This window comes from Takifugu rubripes, chromosome 20, assembly GCF_901000725.2.
Source record: "Takifugu rubripes chromosome 20, fTakRub1.2, whole genome shotgun sequence".
NCBI lineage: Eukaryota > Metazoa > Chordata > Actinopteri > Tetraodontiformes > Tetraodontidae > Takifugu > Takifugu rubripes.
This window is the reverse complement of record NC_042304.1, coordinates 10,077,213-10,101,848: the sequence shown is the minus strand read 5'-3', so window position 1 is coordinate 10,101,848 and position 24,636 is coordinate 10,077,213. Positions and strand designations below refer to the sequence as shown.

General features: G+C 41.6%; 3 protein-coding genes across 9 annotated transcripts; 2 read left to right on the top strand and 1 right to left on the bottom strand.

Annotated features, from left to right (window-relative positions):
• The first annotated feature begins 1,032 nt into the window (after window positions 1-1,032).
• On the top strand, window positions 1,033-9,161 carry LOC101072278 (vitellogenin-2-like). Its single transcript, XM_011614928.2, has 34 exons — window positions 1,033-1,099; window positions 1,229-1,249; window positions 1,372-1,520; window positions 1,593-1,844; window positions 1,950-2,108; window positions 2,188-2,336; window positions 2,423-2,573; window positions 2,655-2,812; window positions 2,892-3,057; window positions 3,139-3,264; window positions 3,344-3,562; window positions 3,642-3,859; window positions 3,938-4,035; window positions 4,110-4,234; window positions 4,389-4,484; window positions 4,598-4,717; window positions 4,806-4,986; window positions 5,070-5,163; window positions 5,249-5,434; window positions 5,513-5,642; window positions 5,733-5,940; window positions 6,031-6,542; window positions 6,622-6,675; window positions 6,749-6,811; window positions 6,896-7,102; window positions 7,180-7,322; window positions 7,406-7,544; window positions 7,619-7,748; window positions 7,842-8,025; window positions 8,114-8,208; window positions 8,309-8,403; window positions 8,482-8,647; window positions 8,724-8,885; window positions 8,967-9,161. The coding sequence occupies exons 1-34, from the start codon at window positions 1,060-1,062 to the stop codon at window positions 9,077-9,079; spliced, it is 5,109 nt and encodes a 1,702-aa protein (XP_011613230.2). The 5' UTR covers window positions 1,033-1,059; the 3' UTR covers window positions 9,080-9,161.
• Window positions 9,162-11,045: 1,884 nt separating this feature from the next.
• Window positions 11,046-19,071, top strand: LOC101072500 (vitellogenin-1-like). Of its 3 annotated transcripts, XM_011614931.2 has the most exons (34): window positions 11,046-11,105; window positions 11,310-11,330; window positions 11,421-11,572; window positions 11,657-11,908; window positions 11,977-12,138; window positions 12,221-12,369; window positions 12,442-12,592; window positions 12,671-12,825; window positions 12,897-13,062; window positions 13,137-13,262; window positions 13,333-13,554; window positions 13,657-13,874; window positions 13,964-14,061; window positions 14,139-14,263; window positions 14,339-14,440; window positions 14,522-14,626; window positions 14,696-14,882; window positions 15,000-15,093; window positions 15,181-15,366; window positions 15,438-15,567; window positions 15,646-15,847; window positions 15,940-16,238; window positions 16,316-16,357; window positions 16,434-16,496; window positions 16,565-16,768; window positions 16,847-16,989; window positions 17,085-17,220; window positions 17,302-17,425; window positions 17,514-17,694; window positions 17,779-17,873; window positions 17,985-18,079; window positions 18,175-18,340; window positions 18,433-18,594; window positions 18,671-19,071. In XM_011614931.2, exons 1-34 carry the CDS (start codon window positions 11,066-11,068, stop codon window positions 18,781-18,783), a joined length of 4,866 nt encoding a protein of 1,621 aa, XP_011613233.2. In that variant the 5' UTR covers window positions 11,046-11,065; the 3' UTR covers window positions 18,784-19,071. The 3 variants fall into 3 exon arrangements, with proteins under 3 accessions (XP_011613233.2, XP_011613232.2, XP_011613231.2); XM_011614930.2 differs by having other exon boundaries at window positions 14,522-14,882; XM_011614929.2 differs by having other exon boundaries at window positions 14,522-14,882; window positions 15,438-15,847.
• On the bottom strand, window positions 18,900-24,477 carry LOC101072728 (afadin- and alpha-actinin-binding protein-like). Of its 5 annotated transcripts, none has more exons than XM_029828006.1 (14): window positions 24,398-24,477; window positions 23,084-23,171; window positions 22,719-22,888; window positions 22,379-22,582; window positions 22,054-22,164; window positions 21,833-21,968; window positions 21,663-21,738; window positions 21,348-21,528; window positions 21,093-21,240; window positions 20,352-20,470; window positions 19,968-20,141; window positions 19,767-19,884; window positions 19,536-19,671; window positions 18,900-19,460 (listed from the first exon to the last, which is right to left on the bottom strand). In XM_029828006.1, the coding sequence occupies exons 2-14, from the start codon at window positions 23,100-23,102 to the stop codon at window positions 19,409-19,411; spliced, it is 1,644 nt and encodes a 547-aa protein (XP_029683866.1). In that variant the 5' UTR covers window positions 23,103-23,171; window positions 24,398-24,477; the 3' UTR covers window positions 18,900-19,408. The 5 variants fall into 5 exon arrangements, with proteins under 5 accessions (XP_029683866.1, XP_011613234.1, XP_011613235.1 ...); XM_011614932.2 differs by having other exon boundaries at window positions 22,719-22,873; XM_011614933.2 differs by having other exon boundaries at window positions 22,719-22,870.
• Window positions 24,478-24,636: the final 159 nt, after the last annotated feature.

Genomic DNA, 24,636 nt, shown 5'->3' with positions numbered 1-24,636 from the left:
ATAAGGCCATCTGGATGACACCAATTACTGAGATAACTGATAAAATATAGTAAAATAAGAGTTCCCGCTTCTTTCCTGGAAAAGATACGTTTAAAGTTTAGTAGTTAAACAACAGTTCAGTGCATTTCTGAAGTATTCACATTCTGATTCAAACAGCCTTGTGAGCAAATAAATTATGTTTTTTTAAAATTTGTTCTCAGTTAAAGTTTTTATCTTGCATGATAATAAAAACCTTGAAAGAACTTTAGTTGGTTCTAAAGGAATCGCACCTTTCATTCTAAAGTAAACAATTCTGGGCTGTTGTGTTTGGAAATCTGACAGTTTCTAGATCGGGTTGACATAAATGGCAAAGTGACATTTTATCCAGAGACAATATGGAATACATCACACAAAAAAGAAAATCCACGTGACTGCGGCTCTGACCAGTACCTTTTGATTCAGCTGGCATCAGATTTTGTGGCTTTTATCACATTTGAGGTGAATGGGGTTTAGACACAGCTGCCAGAAACATGTGACACATGTTAGCAGTGATCATTAAAAACTCAAAATCCTCTAATTGACGTTTTCTTCATTCATGAATTTGAAAGCTTCTTTGCATGTTAAAAGGATTCCAGTTACAATAAACCACATTTAAAGAACCATCTTATTACCAGGCTTGGTCTGATCACCCGTGCTGGTGTGATTGATCTGACTATAAACCAGAGCACAAGAAATGATCTGAATAAGTTATCTGAAAAACTTTGGTCTGGAATAGATTATAGTACTGTTTGTTTAAAAAAAATACTATTTGACTATATTTGGTATGATTTTAATATTCATGTTGGCATTTTCAGTCTCTGGTTTTGAACCATCAATTTGTGCCAATAAAACACAGTCAGGTTAAGATGACTTGTAGTCTGATTTACTGTTTGCTTTTTTATTTGCTATGTTGGGGCACGGTAATATCAGTGACAATGAAAGCTAATATCAAGTTAATGATACATCGCAAACAGACACCATGTCAGCAAAAACTGGCTTTAAAAGGAAGCCACGGACAGCAGGTGAGGACATTCACCAACCATGAGGGTGATTGTACTTGCTCTCGCTGTGGCCCTTGTGGGTGAGTATGAACTTTAAAAATTATACTTTTGGCTTCTCTTGCATATGAATAAACTTTTTTTTTCTTTTTACTTGACATTTTTTTAAAATTACAAACCAATAAAATAATGTTTTTTAAATATGTTTTTAGTGGGGTCACAAGACAACTTTGGTAAGCCGTTCTCACACACAACAGATATAAAGTATTTAAATTTTCAAACATGTGAACATACGGTTGTTTAAAAAATACAGAACATACAGTTTGATTATATGTTTATAATAAACTGTTTCTAGCCCCAGACTTCGCCAGTGACATGACCTATGAATACGATTATGAGGGGAAAATTATGGGTGGCCTCCCTGAGAAGGGTCTGGCCCGGGCTGGACTGAAAATCCAGGCTAAAGTGTCAATCCGCAAAGCAAATAATGCCTATTATTTAAAGGTAAATGCTCTCAAAGCCCATTTAAAAAGTGTTCATGCAATGATCAATAACTCAAGATTTTTGGACTTACAGCTTTCAGATGCTAAGATCTTTGAGTACAATGGCATCTGGCCCAAGGATGCTTTCAGTCTGGCTTCCAAGCTCTCTTCAGAACTGGCCGATCAATTAATGACCCCCATCAAGTTTGAGTACACCAACGGTCTGGTGGGCAAGGTGTCCGCTCCAGCCAAAGTCTCTGCAACAGTGCTTAACATCTGTAGGGGAATCCTCAACATCTTACATGTGACCGTCAAGAAGACCCATAACATCTATGAGCTGCAGGAGGTACTCATTGCTGTTGTGCCACAGAATTGTTACACCCAGGAAAACAGTCTGCTCTTTACGCACATTTGACTTTTTTTTTTTTTTTTTTTTAAATCTCCAAAACAGCGTGGATCTCAGGGCATGTGCAAGACCCACTACATCAGAGTGGACAAAAAGGAGGGGGCTTTCACTCTTATCAAAACCAGGGACCTGAACCATTGCCAGGACAGAATCTATAAAGACACCGGTCTTGCTTATGCACATAGATACCCAGAGAGTGAGGCTGTAAGTGTGAGTCCTTCAAATGTCAGATTTGAATACTTAACACTGCTAATATGATGACATTATTGCCTTTTCCATGCAGACTAAAACAAAGCTAAAGGGAATGTCCACATTCAGCTATGAAATGAAGCTAACCGACCAAGGTAGTCAGATCAAGAATGCAACTACAGAAGAAATCATCCAGTTCTCCCCTTTCAACATCTTGAATGGTGCTGCTCAGATGGAAGCTAAGTATGGTTACAGTAACAATGTTTTAGAGCTTATTCTCAGCACAAATCCTCATGAGAAAGACTGATGTGACTGATGCTGTTCCACAGGCAAAAATTGATTCTCGTGAATGTATTGAAAACCCCACTGGAGTCTATAAGGGGGGACTATCCTACACGTGGTTCTCTGCAGTATGAATTTGACACTGAGCTTCTGCAAACACCTGTCCAGCTCCTGAAGACCAGCAGCCCTGTGCCTCAGGTATCACGCATAGGATTAATAACTACATCCCAGCACAGGATCAATGATAAACAAGGAGAATGTGATTTGTGTTTCTGGTAGATGGTTAACATTCTGAACCACCTGGTGAACTTCAATATGAAAATGGTCCATGAAGATGCCCCTCTGAAGTTTATTGAGTTAATCCAGATGCTGCGTTATGCCAAGTACCCGGAAATTGAGTCCCTCTGGGCACAGTTAAAAGAGAAACCAGATTACAGGTGAATTAAGCTTTAATGGAAAGGGGATTCATAAAAAGAGATTGCAGGTAATATAATGTTGTTGTTTTTTTCTCTCAAGGACCTGGATCCTTAATGCTATCCCTGCCATTGGTACTTCCACTGCAGTCAGGTTCACTAAAGAGAAGTTCATAGCTCGTGAGCTATCTGTTGCTGAGACTGCTCAGGCCCTGATAGCATCCGTGCACCTGGTGACAGCTGACCTCGAGTCGCTCAACCTTATCAAGGCATGGCAGCTCCAAATTTGCTATCTTTTAAATTTCAGTAAAGAACTGTGATATAGAACAAATTCTTTTACATTTTTGCAGGAATTATGTATGCATGAACGGGTACGTGAGATCCCATTTCTACATGAGATGGCCATGCTGGGCTACGGTACAGCAGTTTCAAAGTACTGTGTGGCCAACCCATCATGTCCAGTTGAACTTCTGAGAGTACGTATCACACATTACACGGGAGATAGTCAATTACAGTAACAGTAAGCTGAACTCTTTTTTTTTGTTCCATCCACAGCCAATCCATGAAATCTTGATTAGCGCTGTGCAGAAAGTTAACGCTGAGGAAATCATCCTTGCTGTTAAAGTTCTGGGCAACGCTGGACACCCTGGAAGCTTGAAGCCACTGATGAAGCTCCTGCCTTGCTTTAGTGCAACAGATATTAAATTGCCACACAGAGTTCACATTGAAATTGTTCTGGCCCTGAGAAACGTGGCAAAGAAGATTCCCAGAGAGGTGAGAGTACATAACCTCGAGCACACTTTGAGACTCCAAACTGCAGACGTTTAATTAACAGTCTTATTTTGTATATTAGGTCCAAAACATTGCAGTGAAGCTTTTCACAGATAAGACAACCCATGCTGAGCTCCGCATGGCTGCTGCTGTTGTGCTGTTTGAAACCAAGCTGCCCATGGGTCTGGTAACATCTCTGGCTACTTCCCTCTTGAAGGAAGAAAATTTGCAATTTGCCAGCTTTGTCTACTCTTATATGAAGGCTATGACCAAGAGCACCACCCCTGATCATACTTCTGTGTGAGTACTTACTAACAAAATACATGTCTCTGGAAAAATAAATGCAAAAAAACTCTCTATTTCCTTTTGTGCTTTTAGTGCCATCGCCTGCAATGTTGCTATGAAGATCCTGAGCCCCAAATATGGTAGACTGAGCTACCGCTACAGCAGAGCGTTCTATTATGATGCCTACCAAAGTAAGTGCACAATCTGGATCATTTCAGATCAGATACAGACTGTGATTTAACGCGTTTGGTGTTTTGCTCCACAGACCCTTGGATGATGGGTGCTGCCGCGAGCGCCTTCTACGTCAACGAAGCTGCAACACTTCTGCCAAAGGCCGTTTTGGCCAAAGCACGAACCTACCTGTCTGGAGCTTATGCTGACGTTATTGAGGTCTAAAACCTAAAATATATATCTATTTTTAGGTTTTAGACCTCAATATATAGATATATATATAGATTGATGATTTCAGCTGTCAAAATTTCTAAATTTCAGATTTCATATAGCAAACATAGGCATTTCTCATGATATTATATATATTTTTCAGGTTGGAGTGCGAACTGACGGAATCCAAGAGGCCATCCTGAAAATGAAAGATGAAAACAGTCAACGAATTGACAAGATTACGCAGATTGTGAAGGCTGTACGTGTTGTGTATGAGATTAATATGATGAAAGTGTTATTATTATTAATATTAATGACAAGTTCAAATATTGATGCAGCCCTATTTCGCTTGTTAATTTTGCCCCCTCACAGCTTTCTGGGTGGAGGGCTTCTCCTTCGAGGAAACCACTGGCCTCCATGTATGTGAAGCTGTTTGGACAAGAAATCGCATTTGCCAACATTGACAAGGTGGTTTTTGATCAGCTTATTGAGGTAAACCATCTACTGTACATCAGAATTTTTATTTTTCAATTCAGCACAAACCCAATGTCTGATATTTTTGGGGGGGTTTTGCATCCAGTTTGGATCACAAATCCCCGCTTACAGCAGAGACGCTCTCCAGTCCCTGTTGTCTGGTATCAGTACACGCGTGGTTAAACCGATGCTGGTCAATGAGATTCGTCACATCTTTCCCACTGCTGTCGGACTTCCCATGGAACTTAGCTTCTACACTGCTGGAGTGGCTGCTGCAACAGTGGAATGTAACCACAGCTGTAGTTTGAGACTAACTTATTAAGTATTGAGGTAATACACAATATTAAGGTTTGTTTGTTTTTTTACATAGGTCGCGCTAGTGTGGTACCGTCTCTATCAAGGGAGTTCAAAGTTTCCCAGCTTTTGGATTCTGATATCAGCATTGATGCTTCCATTATTCCAAGGTCAGTTTCATCTTACTTGGTTGTATAACCAGTAGCTTTACAAACAATTATCACCAAACAGTTGAGTGTTTTCTATCTATTGCAGTGTTTCCCTGCATACCTATGCGGTAATGGGAGTCAATACTGCTCTCATCCAAGCTGCCATGATGACGAAAGCCAAAGTCTACACAGCCCTTCCTGCCAAAGTTCAAGCGAAAATGAACATCATGAAGGGCCACTTCAAGTTTGATTTCCTGCCAGTTGAGGATGTTGACAAAATTGCATCTGCTTTGTATGTACTTTTGTGGGTTATGTAGTGTCTAAAATCGCCTCCTTTTGAAACACTGACTGGAAACCATTTCTCTGACAGTGTTGAAACGTATGCTGTGGCAAGAAACGTAGAGGACCTCGCAGCTGCCAGGCTGACACCAGTACTCCCCGATGAGATTAACGTTAATTCAAGAGGGTCGTCTTCCTCGACAAAGTCGACTTGGATGGTTGTGAGTTGATTTTTCTGCCTTTTTCATCAAAAAAGAAAGAAAAAGACACTTAATGAAACTAACTTGGTGAATATCTTGTGGTCTTTATAGTCCAAATCATCTGAAATTGTCTCTGACAGCCAGCTTGTTGCAAACCAAATTTCAGTCAAGTCCTATCAGAGAAAAATTTGTAAAGAATATCAACCCTATGGAATCAAGGCATGCACTGAGATTGAATCTCGCAACGCTGCCTTCCTGAGAAACTGCCTGCTCTATAGCATGATTGGAAGGCACGGAGTCTCAGTTCAGGTTGCTCGTGGTGAGTAATGGGTCACAATAATGGTACTCATGGAAGTAATTTTGTGTTGAAAGAAACATTTGTGTGCTGATTTATTTACTTTGTCTGTAGCTGCACCTGAAATCAGGAATATTGAGATAGAGATTCAGGTGGGACCCAAAGCAGCAGAAAAGATTCTCAGAACTGTCAATCTGAATGAAGATGAAGAAGTCCTTGCAGACAAAACCGTGCTGAGGAAACTACAGAAGATCCTGACTCCCAGTCTGAAGAACTCAAGTGCCAGCGACTCTGATTCCTCTGCATCCAAGTCTACCAGTGCCACTTCCCATCCTAGGACCAGAATGATAGATGCCAACAGCCCCGTTGACAAAAAATCCAAGAGCAGCAGTTCCAGCAGATCATGTGTTCGATCCAGAAGCCCTGTTAGCAATGCTTCAAGCAGAAGCAGAAGAAGCAGCAGTAGCAGCAGTAGCAGCAGCAGCAGCAGCAGCAGAAGCAGAAGCAGAAGCAGCAGCAGAAGCAGCAGAAGCAGCAGCAAATGCAGAAGCAGACGCAGCAGCGGTTCATCTTCCAGGCACAGCAGCCACTCATCCAGATCGACCTCCAAGATCGAGATATCCAACGTGAGACAATTTTACAGCTCAAGCATTTTTAATTAATTAAAAAACCCATCATGTATCTTACTTTCTTCTTGTATTACAGTCAAAACAGACTGATTGCTTTGAACAGAAGTTTACCAATGACCACAGCCATCAGGTAAGAACAGTCAGGTGGTTTGATTGAGTTACGAATCAGGAGCAGACTGAAATGATCATGTGCTCACTTGCAGCAAAGCCATGACTCTCGACGCTCCAAGGTATGGTCCTCCAGCTCTGAAGCCATTGCCAACAAGGTAAACATCAGGACAGTAAAAGGTGCATTAACAAGCTCCAGTGTTCAGTTCAGAAATTCAATTTAAAAGGATCTCTCATTTCAGGACAGATACATGGCCGATCCCAAGCATCTATTTTTAACCGTCATCATCCGTGCTGTGAGGAGCGACCAAAAGCTTCAGGGATACCAGGTCACAGCTTACTTAGACAGGCAGAGCAGAAGAGTGCAGATCATTTTGGCCAACCTCGATGAGCAGGAAAAATGGGGAATGTATGCTACTGCTGCGCTGCTGGGCAACCACAAGATGATGGTCAGGGCTTTGATTTGGTGCCAGTAACTTGTTTGGGGTTAGCTGATAAACTTTTAATGAATTGAAACTGCTTGCAGGCGAGCCTTGACTGGGGCAAGAACAGCAAACAATACCAGATGGTTCTGACAGCTGAGAGTGGCAGTGTGGCTACCAAGTCAGCAATCCGTGTGAAGATGAGCTGGGAAAAGATTCCATCATCCATAAAGGGGAGAGTGAGAAAGTAATTACACAAACATTACAGCCACAAGTCATGTTTTCCAGCTAATCTCCCACGTGAAGATAACCAGATTTCTATGTTCACAGGCTGTACAGAATGGTTATACACAGGTCTAGGGACACCGGAGTTCAAGTGAAGAAGGCCAAGAACGCTCCCAAGCAGATCACATTAAGTGTGGCTGTTGGGTCTAAGAACAGATTAAGTTTTCAGCTGGTGACACCAAAGGTATTGTTTCATTCACACATGCAGAATGAGTCGGTATTTAAACTTCCAGTAACTGTTCTGATTTGATGTTTCAGAGGACCTTTTCCAAATGTGATGTCAAGCTTCCCTCATACCTGCCATATTTTCAAACCGCTGAAGAAATACAGGTGTATCACAACAACTGGTTAGATAAGCTCTTCTACATCCTGTCCAAGAGTTCTGCAGGTAAACAAGAACCATCTCTGCAGATGAAATAAAGCTGCACTGTAAACAAACAAACAAACAAACCCACTGGTTGTATTTTTCTGCTCACTCCAGTTGAATGCACAGTGCTCAAAGACAAAATCATCACGTTCAATCGCGGGAGCTTCAACACAGAGTTACCTCACTCTTGCGCCCAGGTTTTGGTTCAGGACTGCAGCCAAGAACTAAAATTCTTAGTTCTACTGAAGAAGGACTACACACAGAATCAGAACCAGATCAATGTGAAGATTGCAGACCTGTAAGAACAACATTGTCACTCATAAAGGTGAAAATAGCAGGTTGATCAGGAAGCTGAGTGTGATACACCTGTGTCTGTTTCTCATCAGCGACATTGACATGTATAACAACAACAACGCTGTCCAGCTGAAGGTTAACGGAGTGCCGTTCCAGATTAGCACCCAGATCTATCAGCATCCCACAGGTAACTTTCAAATAACAATATTAGCTGTGACCATTAGATAAATTTCATTGTATGAAATTTAAAAAAAGCTCATATTTACCTGTACTTTCACTCATACTAGGCCACATTCACATTAGACAGAGAGGTGAGGGCATTACTCTCCATGCTCCATTCTATGGTCTTCAGGAGATCTACTTTGATATGAGTGCTCTGAAGGTAAAATATCATTTTAGTCAACTCAACATTTAAACATGTGAATTATGAGATGCAGATGTGTAAGTGTTCATCTTCTAGGTTCAAGTTGTGGACTGGATGAAGGGACAGACCTGTGGGCTCTGTGGAAAGGCTGATGGGGAAGTCAGACAGGAGTTCCGCATGCCCAACGGACGTGTGGCCAACAGTGCAATCAGCTACGCTCATTCCTGGGTCGAATCTGGAAAAAGCTGCCGGGATCCTTCTGGTAAATATGGTAGCACCCACATTATCTTCTTTCATACACAGGTTGGAAACATCACCTTCCGTTTTACTCTTCACAGGGTGCTTGATGAAGTATGAATCTGTTAAGCTGGAGAAGCAGATGTTTATTGAAGGCCAGGAAAGCAAGTGCTTCTCTGTGGAGCCCGTGCTGCGCTGCCTGCCCGGCTGCTCACCAGTGAGGACCACACAGGCAAACATTGGCTTCCACTGCGTGCCTGCTGGTGAGTTTGCAGAACCATACTCTCTCACACTTAAGAGAAATGATTACTCTTCAGTGCTCTCTGCTCTCTCACTATCTGTAGACACCAACCTGAACTACTCTGAGGTTCAGAGCAGCATGTTCGATAAGAGTGTCGACGTGAAGGAAACAGCCGAAGCTCACCTGGCCTGCCGCTGTTCTATGCAGTGTCCTTAATACTATTGCCTAATTTTTTTAATATAATACAATAACAATTTTGTGGATCCATGAATCTGAATAAATAGTAAGCACAACTGAATGATGTACTCTTTTAACTTTTTTTTCCAACTTTCCTATCAAGATATTCAGTAAATAAGAAGTTAATAAAAAGGATCCATTAACTTAACCTCCAGGTTTAATTATCCAAAGTCTTAAAAAATTGTGAAAAGATTTGCAAAATATTAATAAAAGTGAGAAAACTGAAAGAAGAGCAAGTGTTTCAATTTCTATTCTGCAAGAACAGTGGATGGAGAATGCAAAAGATGCTGTATAAAGTATTCGTTTGAAAACAGCCTGATCGTATTAGCTAAGTCACAAACAGCTTCATATGGCATTTCTCAATATCAAGAGCAGCAAAGAGGAACGACAGACCCATTTGTCCTTTTGTCATAAAATTTTTGATAAAAATAATAGAAGCGTTCCTTCATTTCTTCCCGCAGAGAGGTAAATTATCTGGATTTGAAAACTCATCGCGGGGTCATTACTAATGTATTTTCTTAATGCCTTTGTGCTTAAATGTGCATTATGGCTCCAGACCAACTAAAAACAAACTACTCTACTTTTTAAGAGGGGCACCTGGGTGCTAATAAAACTCCTTATTAATATTTACTTGTAATATCATAGAATTCAAAGACATTGAACAAGTATTCCCTTAATTGTCTCATGTTTGTTCTGTTTTGGACATCACAACCTTATTGAGACCAGATGTTTTGCTGGTAAACACAGTAGCTTGAGTATAGCTAATGTTCAACACTAGTCCATATACAGACTTACCAAAAATAGGACATGAAACAAACAAATTCATGATCATAACAGTAATATTAATAAAAAAATTTAAAAGCCCGTATTTATACATACGAACACCGTTGGTTCGCTTTTAAGTACGCTTTAAGCCCTCTGTTAAAAGCATTTAAATTAGTTTGGAAGACAAAATGATGATGTACACCTGGGAACAATATAATCGCCACTTTAGGAGGCTCCTGTGTTTGCTTGTCTTGACTTCCAACATCTAATGTGCTATTAACATTTTGGATAGATTATTAGGTTTTGATTCCTCATTCAGTTTACAGTATAATGAAGCTGTCAGTTAAATCATGTACTTTTTGTGGATTTAGTCAAACATGAAAAGAAATAGACAAATAAATAGTAAAACAAACACAAAAGAAAATCCAAAATATTATTTCAATTAAAAGGAGAGCATTGGGGGAGGCTTAAAAAGATGTCTTTTGCACAGGGAGGCAGTAATGATATAAGAGTTGAACTCAGGAATAGACCGGAATGTACATGAAGGTAAAATTAAACAGTAGAATAAACCAGCTGAAACAAAGAGAAGCAAACTGTCCTTGAGTCAGTCAGGCCACCAGTATAAAAAAAAAGAGCAAACAGTCATAGCTGGGGCGCTATTATGCAACCTTTAAAATGAAACTACAAAGATTTGTGAACTATCAAGCAGTGGAATAAATATATTTAATACCATTAGAGTGTTCTAATGTGCCTTTAACTAAGAAATAAGTAGTCTTTTTTCCTTTACTACTATTATTGTAGTTCTATTGATAATCATTTATTTCAATATGTCACATTTTATTCTTTAATACTGAGGTTTTGGTTCTCTTAAACTATTAAAATAAATAACTCAATATATTCCTACTGTTTTTGAAGCCCTATATTTGACTATTCTCTGGATTAAAGAGTAACTCCATCTGAGCCAAAGATGTTAAATGTCAAGGATGTTGTCCTCATTTATCAGCATGGAAATGTTGAAATGTTGGATCATGATGATTATCGCTGACCCACCATTGAAGTTAAGGTGACCATAACTTTTTGGCCACAGACAATTTGTCACGTTGCTTTTGGTTTATCTCCTTTGAATATTCAATCAACAAATGCTGGGGGAACCCTTAAAAAGGTTGCTTGGGACCGTAGGCAGCCACAACCCCATCAGCCATGAGAGTGGTTGTGCTCGCTCTGACTCTGGCCCTCGTGGGTGAGTATGAAGAGTTCTTTCAAACGGGCATTTATCTTTGTTGTAAAGTATCAACACAAATGTGTAAAATTAAAGGAAAGTTTACTACAGACTGAAAATATAGTTATTTTGGATTTGATATCACATGTCATATTTTATTTCATATTTAAAGGTTAAAATATTTATAATAAAATGTACTTCTGTTTCTTCAATGAATGATTTCAGCTGGGCAGTCTCATCATCTCAGTAAGTAACCCAACTTTAATTTGGGCTTGGAGAATTGAGGTATAAATTCAAGACATCGTGGTAATATTCTTCTTACTGCTGTTCATTTAGCACACATGTTTGAGGCTCACAAGACCTATGTCTACCAGTATGAGACGACGCTCATGGGCGGAATGCAGGAGGAGAAATTGGCAAAATCCGGACTCAACTTCAGTTCTAAAGTCCTAATTAGTGCTGAGTCTGGCAACATATACCTGCTTAAGGTTTAAGAAGATACACAGATTGAAGTTAGAATTTTTTAAATATGATTTAAAAAAAAAATAATAATAAAATCTTTTCCTCTGCAGCTAGAGGAACCTGAGATCTTCGAGTTAAATGGGGTCTTGTCAAAAGATCCATTGGTCCCAGCCTCCAGACTGACCGCAGCCCTGAAACGTCAGTTAACGGATCCCATCAAGTTTGAGTACACCAACGGCGTTGTTGGGAAGATGATGGCTCCCGCTAGAGTGTCCACACTTGTGTTGAACATTTACAGGGGTATCCTGAATATCCTTCAACTCAACATCAAGAAGACGCACAACGTCTATGAGTTGCAGGAGGTTTGTGGAACATCGATCGCAAATTACAAACTGATGGCACGAAGCTCAGCGTAATTATTTCTGGTCAGGCTGGAGCTCAGGGAGTGTGCAAGACCACATATGCCATCTTTGAGGAGGAGAAGGCTGAACAAATTCATGTGACCAAGACCAGGGATTTGAACCAGTGTCAGGAGGGATTCATCAAGGATATGGGGTTGGCATACACTGAGAGATGTGTCAAGTGCCAGCAGGTATCTGCAGACTCTCCTTATTTCATCTATGCATTTATGAAGCGTAAAATGTTGGACAATAACGCAACGTTCACCTTCACAGGACACGAAGAGCCTGAGAGGATCAACAGCATACGATTACATCTTTAAGTCACACGCTGAAAGTGTCCAGATCCTGCAGGTGAAGGCCAACGAGGTGATCCGGCTGGCACCTTTGAGCGAGAGGAACGGAGCCGTTGAGATGCAGACCAAGTAGGTCCACACCTGACTGACCAACACCTAACTGTGATGGAAGTCTGATTTTTTTTCTGCGTTACTCTCAAGGCAAGTCTTTTCCTTCGTTGAGATCCAGAAGACTCCAATCGTTGTCGGCAGCTCTCCCTACGTCGATAGTGGGTCTCTTAGGTACAAGTTTCCCAGGGAGCTTTTCCAGACACCTCTGCAGCTTGTCAAGATTGTCGAATTACAGAAGCAGGTATCGCTGCAGATCACAAAGGAAAACTGAAAACAACTTGAATTTATACTCATTATCCACAATCATGATTGCTTTTAGATTGGGGAACTTCTTGATCACCTAATCGCCAACAATGTGGAGAGAGTCCGTGAGAACGCACCTGAGAAGTTTTTGGAACTGATCCAGCTTCTTCGTTCAGCCAGCGTTCAGGACCTGGAATCGATCTGGACACGGAGCAGCAAGAACACCTACAGGTGACCCGAATACTATTTTCAAGACATACACGTGCTGTTCCACTCAATCTTCATTTTATTGTAACCTTTAGAAGGTGGATTTTGGATTCCGTAGCAGCTACAGGAACTCCTGCTGCTCTGAGATTCATTAAAGACAAGTTCCTGAAAAAGGAAGTGTCAGTCGCTGAAATGGCCCAAGCTATGTTGACATCTGTTCACATGGTGACAGCAACCACTGAGACCATTGAGATCTTTAAGGTGCGTTTACCATAAAGGGAATCAGTCAGTGACAAGCATAGATGTATAAACCTTGCGTCATTGTACTGTTGTAGGACCTGGCAAAACGCAAGGAAATAGTGGACAGCCCATTTCTGCGTGAAATAGTTCTGCTCGGCTATGGGACCATGATTGGAAAACAGTGTTCCCAACAAGCTGTCTGTCCTGTGGAGTCCATCCAGGTACTGGCACTTTCTATTCCTGTAAATGCAACAAATGCAGTTAACTTGAGTAATCATTTCTCAATTTCAGTTCATCCACAACCTTCTGTCTGACGCCCATTCAACCAAAAAAATCAGTGAAATCATCCTGCACCTGAAGGTTCTGGGAAACGCTGGCCTTCCTGACAGCATCAAGCCGATCACAAAGATCCTGCCCATAGCCCACTCGCCCACGGATACATCTCTGCCCATTACAGTCTATGCTGAAGCCATCATGGCCCTGAGGAACATTGCAAAGAAGGAGCCCAAACGGGTACCAGTGACTTCAAACAAAAACCGGTGTTGAAAATGAGTGCTGCATCGTCACCTATAAATTTTATCACCAACTTGGCTTTTTTCTTTTCCTTTGAATTAGATCCAGGAACTGGCTCTTCAGCTGTACATGGACAAGAACCTTGACCCCGAGCTTCGTATGCTTTCCTGCATCGTCCTGTTTGAAACCAAACCTTCTCTCGGTTTGGTGACAGCACTTGCCAACATTGTGAGGACAGAGGAGAGTCTGCAGTTAGTGAGCTTTACCTACTCTCACATGAAGTCCCTGAGCAGGAGCACCTCCATCGTCCACTCATCAGTGTAAGAATTCTTTTCAGCCTCCAATCGACGTCAACAGATCGACCTGGGGATGTTCCCACATGCGGTTCTTTTTTTGTTGTGGTTTGCAGTGCTGCAGCTTGCAACATTGCTCTCAGAATGTTGAGCCCAAAGTTGAACAGACTGAGCCTCCGTTTCAGCAGAGCCATCCATCTGGATGTCTATAACAGTAAAGCCTTCCTCTCATCTGGTTCTTTGCCACCATTTTTCTTTTGCAACATTCCTTCTCTGGTCAAACTCTCTTAGGTCATTACATGCTCGGCGCTGCGGCCAATGCTTTCTACATCAACAATGCTGCCAGCATTTTGCCCAGACATTTCATGGCGAAGGCCAGTGCATATGTTTCTGGAGCTGCTGTTGATGTTCTGGAGGTGAATAGAAATGAAGAGCTATGTCGATGGCGCGATTCCATAAGTGCTGTTTTTAATAGCGTCTGTCTTTAATAGGTTGGAATGAGAACTGAAGGACTGCAGGAGTTACTTCTGAAAAACCCCACAATTCTCAACAACGAGGACAGGATCACCAAGATGAGGAAAGCCATCCAAGCTGTAAGCATTGCAACATGTTCAGTTTTTCATGCAAAAAAAAAAATAAAGGTCCAACATTAAAGTCCCTTTTTTTCTCCACAGCTTTTTCATTGGAAGAGTTCACCCAATGCAAAACCTCTGGCTTCTTTCTATGTCAAGTTCATGGGGCAAGAAATTGCCTTTGCCAACATTGATCAAGCACTTCAGGTATCACTCAAAGATGAATTTCTTTCTCTTTCGCTAGACAATTCTGTGATGACTAATTTTGCCCACCAGCTTCCTAGTGTTGAATCTATGAGGACCATTGGTAATGACATCATCAGAGAAATGGCATCTGGCATCTCGGTAAACATCGTCAAGCCTCTGCTGGTCAGTGAGGTGAGGCGTATCATGCCCACTGCTGCTGGTTTTCCATTGGAGTTCAGTCTGTTAACAGCTGCCGTGACAGCTACAGGTGTCAGAGGTGGGTAGAAACTTTAAATCTTTAACTGTGATTGACTTTCAAACAATCTTACCATCTAGTGCGGACAGATAGAAAGCCACTTGTATGTAGGCGGTGACCATTTATTATTATTTTTAGTCAAGGCCACCATGACACCAGCCCTGCCGGAAAACTTCAAACTCATTGAACTCCTGCAGACCGATATGCAAATCGAGAGTGAGATCAAACCAAGGTGATCATGTCTTCTGACAAACACTAAAAGAATATTTGGCACTAAACATAATAGTATAACATCTAACATGCAACTTGATCTTTTCAGCATTGCTGTGAACACCCTTGCAACCATGGGAATAAACACTGCTATGTTCCAGTCGGGAATTGTCTCCAGAGCTAAACTCACCACCACTGTCCCCACCAACATTGTTGCAAGGCTAAACCTCCACAAGGGCTACTTTAAGATTGAAGCTCTGCCCGTTTCCTTGCCTGAGAACATTGCAGCCATGCAGTAAGTTTGCCATATGACTAAAGATGCCATCTTAAAGGCCTTTAAGCAAACAACAGTGTCTTCTACAACAGCATTGAAACCCTAGCTGTGACCAGAAACATCGAGGACTTAAGTGCTGCAAGACTAACCCCGATCATCCCGGAACAAGTCCAGAATCTTGCTTCAATGGAGGATCTTACATCCCGGAATGAAAAAAGCCAGGTGAATGTTAAACATTTTAAATTTGCCACAACTGTGTTTACATTTTTAACACAAATTAATGATATTGCTTCTTTTCAGTCACATTCGTCAGAGGTTTATTACCAAGACCATCCACGGCCATTCACAAAGTCTAAAGTTGCCCGGGTTAAGAATTACAGCGCTGAAATCCTGGGACTGAAGGGCAGTGTGACTATGGTCACTCACAATGCTGCTTTCATCATGGACGTTCCCCTGTACAGACTAGCTGGAACACACTATGCTGCTGTTTCTATCACACCAGGTAAGCAACGAGAACATTTGGATATGCTTTAAATACACACACATGACCACACATTTCAGGATTCCCATCATGTAAATATACTTTTACTGAAGTTCCAGGAGAAACATGTGACAGAGTGGAGCTGGAAGTTCAAGTCGGACCGCAGGCAGAAGAGATGCTGATGAAAAAGATCAATCTGAACGATGAGGAAATAACTGAGGGGAAACCAGTCCTGATAAAGCTCCAACGGCTACTGAAGCCTACTGTCAACAGTGCATCATCAGTGAGTGGAAAAAGCAAGGGCAGCAGCAGGGGCAGTGACTCCAGATCTGTTATAAACTTATCCAGTGGCAGCACCTCTGCATCGAACACCACGTCACGTTCATCACGACAGAGGAAACATGTCACGAAGGTTGGCGCCTGGGAAATGTTACCGCATGCTGTTTCAAAGTAGCTGTGGAAACTGACAAAAATGCTTCTTCTCAACAGCGAATTAAAACCCATAAGTTCAACAAGAACCACAGGAAGCAGGTAGGTTTAATCACTTTGATACTGTGAACACCTAAAATTTCCTTGGGCCCTAAACTTACACACCTCTTTTTAAAAGTATAAAAGTCAAATGGCAGATTCCTCTGGCAGTGCTGCAAGCTTTGAGGCAGTCTACGAGCAGGTGAATCTCAGTAATCTCAAATATATTTAGAAAAGAAACCTTAAGAAAAAACACTCCTCTTTCCCTAGAACAAATTCCTTGGCAGCTCTGGAGTTCCTAGCTTTGCTGTAGTCATGCGTGCTGTTAAAGGTAAGATGGTAGCAGGATACCAGTTGGCAGTCTACATGGACAAACCCACGAACAGAATTCAGATGATTCTGGCTGATCTGGACTCTGAAAACAACTGGAAACTCTGTGCTGATGGAATTGTGCTTAGCGAGCACAGAGTCGTAGTAAGAACCCACCTGATATCATTTTACTGCATCACCCATTCAGGCAAATAAAAATTTCCACTTTTCTTTTCTAAACAGGCTAGAATTGGCTACGGAGCTGCATGCAACAAGTACAGGGCCACCATCACTGCAGAGACTGGTCTCGTTGGTCCGAGCCCTGCAGGTCGCCTCAGAGTGGACTGGAACGAAATACCTGATGCCCTTAAGCGCACGTTGGAAAAGTGTGATGCTTCATTTAGAATACTTCTGGGCCGATGCTCGATGTTGAGAAATCTCCAATGTGTTGTACGTCTAATGCTGAAAAATTCTTTGACAGGGCAATGAAGAGCATTCCTTTATCCATCGAGTGTACTTTTGACAAGCAAAGGAGCAAAAACACCGCAAACCAGGTCTCAGTTATCATAGTTGCTCCGACCGAGAAGACCCTCGACATCATTCTCAAAACACCAACGGTACGAACAACCCAGCAGTTTGCCCTAAAACATGTTAGATTTGATTTGTGGTTGTGATCATTTTGAAACATTCCGCGACAGTATACCTTCTTCAACCTGGATGTGCCTCTTCCGATTACCCTTCCAATCAATGAAATACATGGTCTCGCCCCCTTTGGTGACACCGTTGATGAACTCCATGTTGTGGCAGCCAAGGCCATAGCAGGTAAAAGGACTCTGCAGCTTTTATACATCACCCTCACCAACAGTTTTGGGTATGGCATGAACAGATAAAACGCTTTCTTTATTCACAGCTCAGTGTAACTACGCCCAGAACTTGCTGACCACCTTCAACAACATCAAATACGAGCCCCAGATGCCGCCGTCTTGCTACCAAATTCTGGTTCAGGACTGCACACCCGAGCTGAAATTCATTGTTATGCTGAAGAATGATAACTTTGAACAGAAACACATAAATATAAAGATCGCTGACATGTGAGTGTGATGCCAAAAGAGCAAACACACAGTCCGACCAAACGCTAAAAAAATTACAAAACCTTTTCTGCTCTGCTCTGGCAGCGACATCGACCTCTTCCCCAAGAGTGGCAACATAGGTGTGAAGGTCAATGGTGTGGAAATACCAATGGAAAACTTGCCCTACTATCATCCCACAGGTTTCTGCACACCTTTATCCACCATATTTTTAAACTGACATGAACTATTGGTATTCGTACAGTTTTTTGGGGGGTTAAGGGAATTATCACTACTTTGTTATGTTCTTCTAGTTAAAATCCAGATCAGGCAAAAGGGTGAAGGCATCTCTGTTGTTGCTCCCAGCCTCGGGCTTAGTGAAGTCTATATGGACAGTAAATCATGGAAGGTATAATTGGACGTCATTTTCTGGAATTCTTGATTCACAACCGAGATAAGTCGAACACTGTAGACTGTAACGTCTCGTTTGAACTCAACTTACAGGTTGATGTTGTGGACTGGATGAAGGGACAGACTTGTGGACTCTGTGGGAAGGCTGATGGGGAGATCAAACAGGAGTTCCGTATGCCCAACGGGCACCTGACCAAGAATGCGGTCACCTACGCTCATTCCTGGATCCTGGCGGCCGAGAGCTGCAGAGACAACAGCGGTGAGACGGAGGAGGGGACAAAGCAGCTCTGACGTGCCAACGAGCACCCAATGCAACAAAGAATCTTATCGACTGCCTCCTTCCATTTGCAGAGTGCCGAATCAAGCTCGACTCTGTAGAGCTGGAAAAGCAGGCGGTCATCTATGGTCAGGAATCTAGATGTTTCTCCGTTGAGCCGGTGCTCCGCTGCCTGCCCGGCTGCTTCCCTGTGAAGACCACTTCCGTCACCGTTGGCTTCCACTGCGTGGCTGCTGGTGAGTTTACGCCAACGTCATATCATCAAACCAAATCTTGCTGGTTGCATTCTCATTTCTTTTGGCCTCTTCGCAGATTCCAATGTGAACAAATCTGAGGTTCTCAGAGGAATCCAAGGGAAGAGGGTTGACCTGAGGGAAAAAGCTGATGCTCACCTGGCCTGCAGCTGCACGGCTCAGTGTGTTTAAACGTACTCTTCACCTGTCACGATTTCTGTTTTGTTTCCAAGTCATTTAAAATAAAATTCCACTTAAAAAAAGAGCAACTCTGGCAATAATCAGTGATCATTCAACTGACAAAAACACGGGTTTTAACAATCTATATTGCATGGTTAGAAAATTTTAAACCGTTAGAATAAATTAGGTTGTTTTTTTGGGTACAGTGTCCAAAACATTCAGTATCATTTGGAAAAACACATTTACATTCATGGATTCATTAATGTAATCAGTATTAAAGTCTACTTCACAAAAACTAAATAAATCATGGTGTTTTTTGCATCTAGAAATCCAATTATTTTAATGTAAACTTATCATGCTCATTTTGTACTCCACCTTTTGGACAATTGATTGTTTAAAAAGGGTGCAATCTTTAGTGCAGGTAAGTGATTCAAAACATATAGACCAACACAAACATATAGGTCACATGTAATCTAAAATAAGTTATTAAAAATATTCAAATCACGTTCTCTATCAGAGTACACCACCCTGGCAGTAAGCCAATTTAAGAGCTTGTGGCAGCTTGATGACTTTTTGCAAGTGTTTGGCATTCAGCGCTCTTTTTGTGTGGCTGTCCTCCCAGCATTGACCTGTCCATTTAAGAAAGAGACTCCTCAACCTCTTCTGCCTTCTTCTTTGGTTTGCCGCAGCTAAAAACACACACCAAACAATCAAATTTGACTAATGTTAATGCAAAAGTCATAATTATTATTCACTGTGTGTACCTATTCTGGGGGATCAGACGGTGTGTTTGGAACACGTCTGCTGTTTCTGATGATGTAGGCGAGAGTGAAGCGCAGCTGGTTGACGGAGCTATTGTCTCCAACTTGCAGTTAACAATTGTTTCCGGAGTTGTTTCAACTGTAAAGAAGACATGAAACTCAACGTTGAAAGAGACAATGATGGATTTTATATGAAATCCTGGCTTATCGTAAGGTAAAAAAGGAGACACTCACACATCAAAAAGGCACTTTTGGACTTCGTCATTGGAGGCTTCACCGAGTCAGAAAAGGGCGATGAGTTTAAAAACTGGTGTTTGAGCCACGTTGCTCGATCCTCCTCGAAAGATTTCCTCTAGGAGGGAAATTAAATACAAATCAGTTCAAACAGGTTGCTCCTGTTTACCTGCTGCTGAGCAGAGAGATAAAAAAAATCACCTCATTGCTGAGTCTTATGGCTGCTTCAGTGAAGTTCCTCCTCTCCCTCTCGAAGATCTTTCGCTGTTCTTCGAGAACCTTCCACTCTTGTCTGAGGTTCTTCTCCTCCTTCAGCATGGGACCGTTCTCGTAGACTGACACCTCGTCCTCGTCACACTGAGAGCTCAGCTGCTGCTGCAGTGCAGAGATGTAATAAAAGTGTTGGACACGGCAGCAACATGTCTTCTAACAAGCAGACCAGCGAATACTGTGAATGATCGATACTAAGCATCACAATAATACAGTAAACGGACAATAGCAGCTGTAAAAGTGTGAGACCGAGGCCCCATCATGCCCTGAAAGACTTTAGGAGTTTTCTATTTACAATTTTAACCGTTTTCTTACATTAAGGAGCTGCTGCTGTGTTTGAATCAAGTCTTTGCACTGTTGGATCTCAAGCTTCAGTTTGTCAACCTCCTCCACATGGTTCTCCCGGGAAACAACATCAGTGTTGCTCAGGGATGCTGAACAAAACAGGACGTTACAACATCACCACTGTGTACATCCAGCACTTTACTAATTTGTAAAATTATTAATTTATGACCATTATTCCATTAGTCCATAATTATTATTAAGAGTGCAACATGCATTGACAGACTGGTGCAGAGGGCAGGATGTGTAATGGGGAAGAACTTGAGACTCTTTGGTGTCAGTAGCAGGAAAAAGGACCCTCTGAAGTCAGGAGTGTGTTAGGCAACCGGCTGCTGTCTCTGACCTGCTCCACAAAACTGACTTATTTGCTCCCCCGACCATTTGAAGATCCACAACCCATCTCTAGGTGTTCAGAGGGTCACAATCTCAGCAACAGACTGTGCTCTAGTCAAATCTGGTGTAATAGATGAGGACATTTATTCAATTGTGCACCTTATTTTACATTTTTGCATAATTAACCTCACATTATGACTCATGTTTTTGGGTAGTAATCTATTTACATATGTTTACAGTGTATTTTGTAATCTATCAACCTATCCATCTATATATTCCCACGATTCTTAGTTACTTTAGTCATGTTATAAGTTGTACAGAACTGTCCAAATAACAGGGATTTTTTGCTTGTGTTCACGTGACAGAGTTTAAATGTGATACCTTGACTGTCCAATCTTTCAACGTGGTTCTTGAGTTTTCTCCACTGAAGGCGAATACTGTTGGTCAGCTTCTCACGTGCGTGAACACAAAACAGCTCAACACGTTCTTTACTGGAATCAAACACTTCTTCCTCCTCCTCAGACTCAGCCTGACAAGGACAACGACCAGCGATCAAACATCTCTAATTAACAGACACCATCAGCTGAGAATCAGAATGTGACAGTTGGATTTTACATGCACTCAGCCGCCTCCTACCTGTGTAACATCATCTTGGTACGTGTCTCCTGTTAGGTTGGATTTGTTAGAACGAAGGATGGACGTCATTTCCCCTTTCATCTGCTGCAGCACTTTGTTCACCTCTGCATTTTCCAGCAGCAGCTCTCGCTGTCGAGCCTCATAGTCACTCAGCAGGGTCTGAAACAGCTGCCCCTCATGTCTGAGGACGAAAGAAAAACCCCCAAATTTATTCAATTTAACTATACTTAAAAGATCCAAAATAATGATTCACGTAGAAAAGTGAATGAGGTCTGTATGTTTAAAATGTAAAGAGGACGTAAGTCATGAGCTTACTTTGCTTCAGTCTTGTCAGTTTTCCAAAGGCTTCTCTTCCCATCAGCTCTTCCAATGCTGTTTAACACATCAATGGCTGACAGCAAGAGGAGTCAAAGGTGGAGAATTAGAACTCGAAAGAGACTTTAATGATTTAAGGTAAATGGGCAACAATTTGTTTTCTAATCAACCTTGTTTTTTTTCTCTCTTGTCTGTCAGAAGCTGATTTAATCGCTCCTTTAGTTTGTTAAATTCTCGTTCTTTCCTCTTCATCTCATGATTGTACTGGCTGGCCCGGCTCGCGATGATGTTCTGAAGTTTTTGCACCTGGAAAACCGAAATAAAAAGCATCCCAAGAATAGCGCAACACCTAAAATCACCAACACGTCACCGCCGTAATTACAAAACATACCTCTTCTTTCTCATTTTTCAGGGAGTGTTGCAAAGTCTTTGTTTTCATTTGCAGCCTTCGCTCTCTCTCCAAGAGTCCAGTGTTTTCTCTTTTAGACGTCTCAAGCTGCTCCTGTAACAGAGGACAGCACTGATTTCGTGTAGATACGTGCAGGTTATGGGTCGCAAACATGGGTCAGAGCCTCAAACATGCACTTTTACTCCCTTTATCATATTGCCTGCAAGCCTGTTTACCCCAGACCTCCCTCAGAGTTCAAATCTGCTCCATCAGCATCATAGCTGAGTATTTCATTATTTGTGACGTATTTTGAGAAATTTTACTCTACTTTTAGCCGTGTGCTGGTGAGCTGCAGATACTCCACATTGCTGCTGGACTTGTGCTGCTCCAGTTCCAAAGTTTCCAGGCTTCTGAGGCTCCTGTGGTAGAGCTGAATGAGGTCATGCATGCAATTTAGCACAGCTACGACATTCATCTCTGAGCTGCTGCCTGACTCCGACAACACCGGCGGGAGGCCGAGAGATGCCACCTCCTGTGTTAAAGAGAGGAATGACATGCTGTTAAACTATGAAACATTCTGTCAAGCTGTCCATGAGTCAAACAACCCCATGCAGGCAAGGTCACCCAGTAACTGTGTCAGTAAACAGTATAATCTTAAGGTTACCAACCTGAGTGATGCGTAAGAGACATTCCTGCACGTTGTGTTCTGTGCAGAAGGTGCTGAGAATGTAGGATGTTCGGCGCTGCAGAGGCAGCGATGATTGGCTAAACGGCCCCATGAGGGGTGTTCTACATTCACCAGAGTCACAAATGTCCTTGACTTCTAGGGGGAAAATATCTGTCAAATATGTGTAAATGACAATTTTATGGCTCCTTATACACATAAATTTTACACCAACTAAAATATTTTAACTGTGAAGAAATTAACTGCAACATATAAAACTACAAAACAGATATTGGTTGCGTCAAATTGTAAAGTATTATCGAAGTTTTCACAAAGATGCCTCACAAGTATGTTAAAATGTGAACTCACCCAGCAAGGACTCGGGCATTGTTGCAGTCTGGCCTTCAGGCTACGTGTGGATTAATCTTCTACATGTGCAAGATCCACTTACACACTCCTGAAATAGAGGCTCAGATTAGCAGGGCTCATTCAAGCCCGTCTGGATTATAAAGCAATATACGTGCACATGTCAATTAACACAGACAAAATGACCATTATTAAGATTTGTCATAGAGCTGTTTAGATGACAACATTTTGTGTAGGTTTTATTAAGAGTAGCATTTTATTTTAGCTGTCATCCCAGATATAGCGCAGAGGCTGGTGTCAGACAAGCATTTTATCATGGTGTTATCTTATCTGGAGCCCTTCAGACTAATCCCAGACACTTTGTTGTGCAGTCTGCTCACCCATACCTTAAACATCACTTCCACCTGTAAAAACTGAACCGATGCACAGATGTTCCTTACCAATGCATGTACCCCCTCACTGCAGGAGAGCAATTTATAGAGTATGTACTATTATATTTTATAAACAGTAGATGCACAAGTAATGTGACAGTTCTCTAGATCTTTGCTTTCAGTGATGCTCTGTCACTAAACCACCTGCAGAGACAGATGGCATGCCTGCAGCCACACAGCTTAACCTCCCAAGAGTCTACACTGTCCACAAGAAAGATAATTAAAAATACTTATATATATATAATACTTATTATTATTATTATTATTACTATTGTTATCATTATTATTGTTATTATTATTATTATTATTAAACACCAGCATCTGATAGCAAACAAGCTGGAACAGGGAAATAAATTGACATACTAAATTTATAGGAAATACATTTAAATTTAATGGTTAGTTATAAATTGTTCAGCTCCCAAATTCTATATTGTGTAAATACACTGGTGCTGGTTTGTTTTTAATATACTTTAAAAACAAACAAACATGTAATGTAATTTGCACACGTGCAAACCATGTGTAACGTTATGATTTCCAGTCCCACAAGGGTGTGAGAATCGAACATGAGGTTGTAAGAGAATATTAACTAGGTTAACCTACATCACCTACTAACACGAAGACTAAATATTACAGGATTTTATATGTCCCTCTATTTTAGCCAATGTTCACATGAACTGAAGGTCATAAATAGAACTTTATCTCAGAACTGCTGCGGGTCATTTTAAACGCACCAGCTCTGCCATCGATAATTAGCCCTAAGTCCCCGAGTACGCCTCCCTAAAACCACAAAAGCCGAATGGTCCGCAACCCGACAAGTTGACGACTTACAAGGGGAGACGTTTAAAGTTCAATTTCTAGATCAGAGCAGGAATAAAGACAAGGTTACCTTCGACGCTGCAGTTTAATCGCTGCTTTCTTTACGCTGCAGCGGAGCAGAGCAAACAGAGCGCTGATTGGCTGACTGGTTGTCAAGCGACCAAACACGACCCGATCTGATTGGTCCATTTCTCAGAGCTAATTCAGGGGTTTTAAAGTCCCTTTTTGTTTGTTTCCCTATTCTAACAAGGACCTATAACGTTGAATGATGGAACAATTATAACAAAGTAGCCTAAATTTGTCAATGTT

Excerpts from the sequence above, each read along its gene's own strand:
- LOC101072728 (XM_029828006.1), bottom strand. Across the intron at positions 21,529-21,662 it reads ACTGACAAGACTGAAGCAAA|ACATGAGGGGCAGCTGTTTC; the intron begins GTAAGCTCATGA and ends TTTCGTCCTCAG. Across the intron at positions 19,461-19,535 it reads CGTCTGATCCCCCAGAATAG|CTGCGGCAAACCAAAGAAGA; the intron begins GTACACACAGTG and ends GTGTGTTTTTAG.
- LOC101072278 (XM_011614928.2), top strand. The coding sequence starts at position 1,060 with ATGAGGGTGATTGTACTTGCTCTCGCTGTGGCCCTTGTGG. Across the intron at positions 5,435-5,512 it reads GACAAAATTGCATCTGCTTT|TGTTGAAACGTATGCTGTGG; the intron begins GTATGTACTTTT and ends TTTCTCTGACAG. Across the intron at positions 8,209-8,308 it reads GATCTATCAGCATCCCACAG|GCCACATTCACATTAGACAG; the intron begins GTAACTTTCAAA and ends CACTCATACTAG.
- LOC101072500 (XM_011614929.2), top strand. The coding sequence starts at position 11,066 with ATGAGAGTGGTTGTGCTCGCTCTGACTCTGGCCCTCGTGG. Across the intron at positions 14,062-14,138 it reads CCATCTGGATGTCTATAACA|GTCATTACATGCTCGGCGCT; the intron begins GTAAAGCCTTCC and ends AAACTCTCTTAG. Across the intron at positions 14,883-14,999 it reads GACAGCTACAGGTGTCAGAG|TCAAGGCCACCATGACACCA; the intron begins GTGGGTAGAAAC and ends TATTATTTTTAG.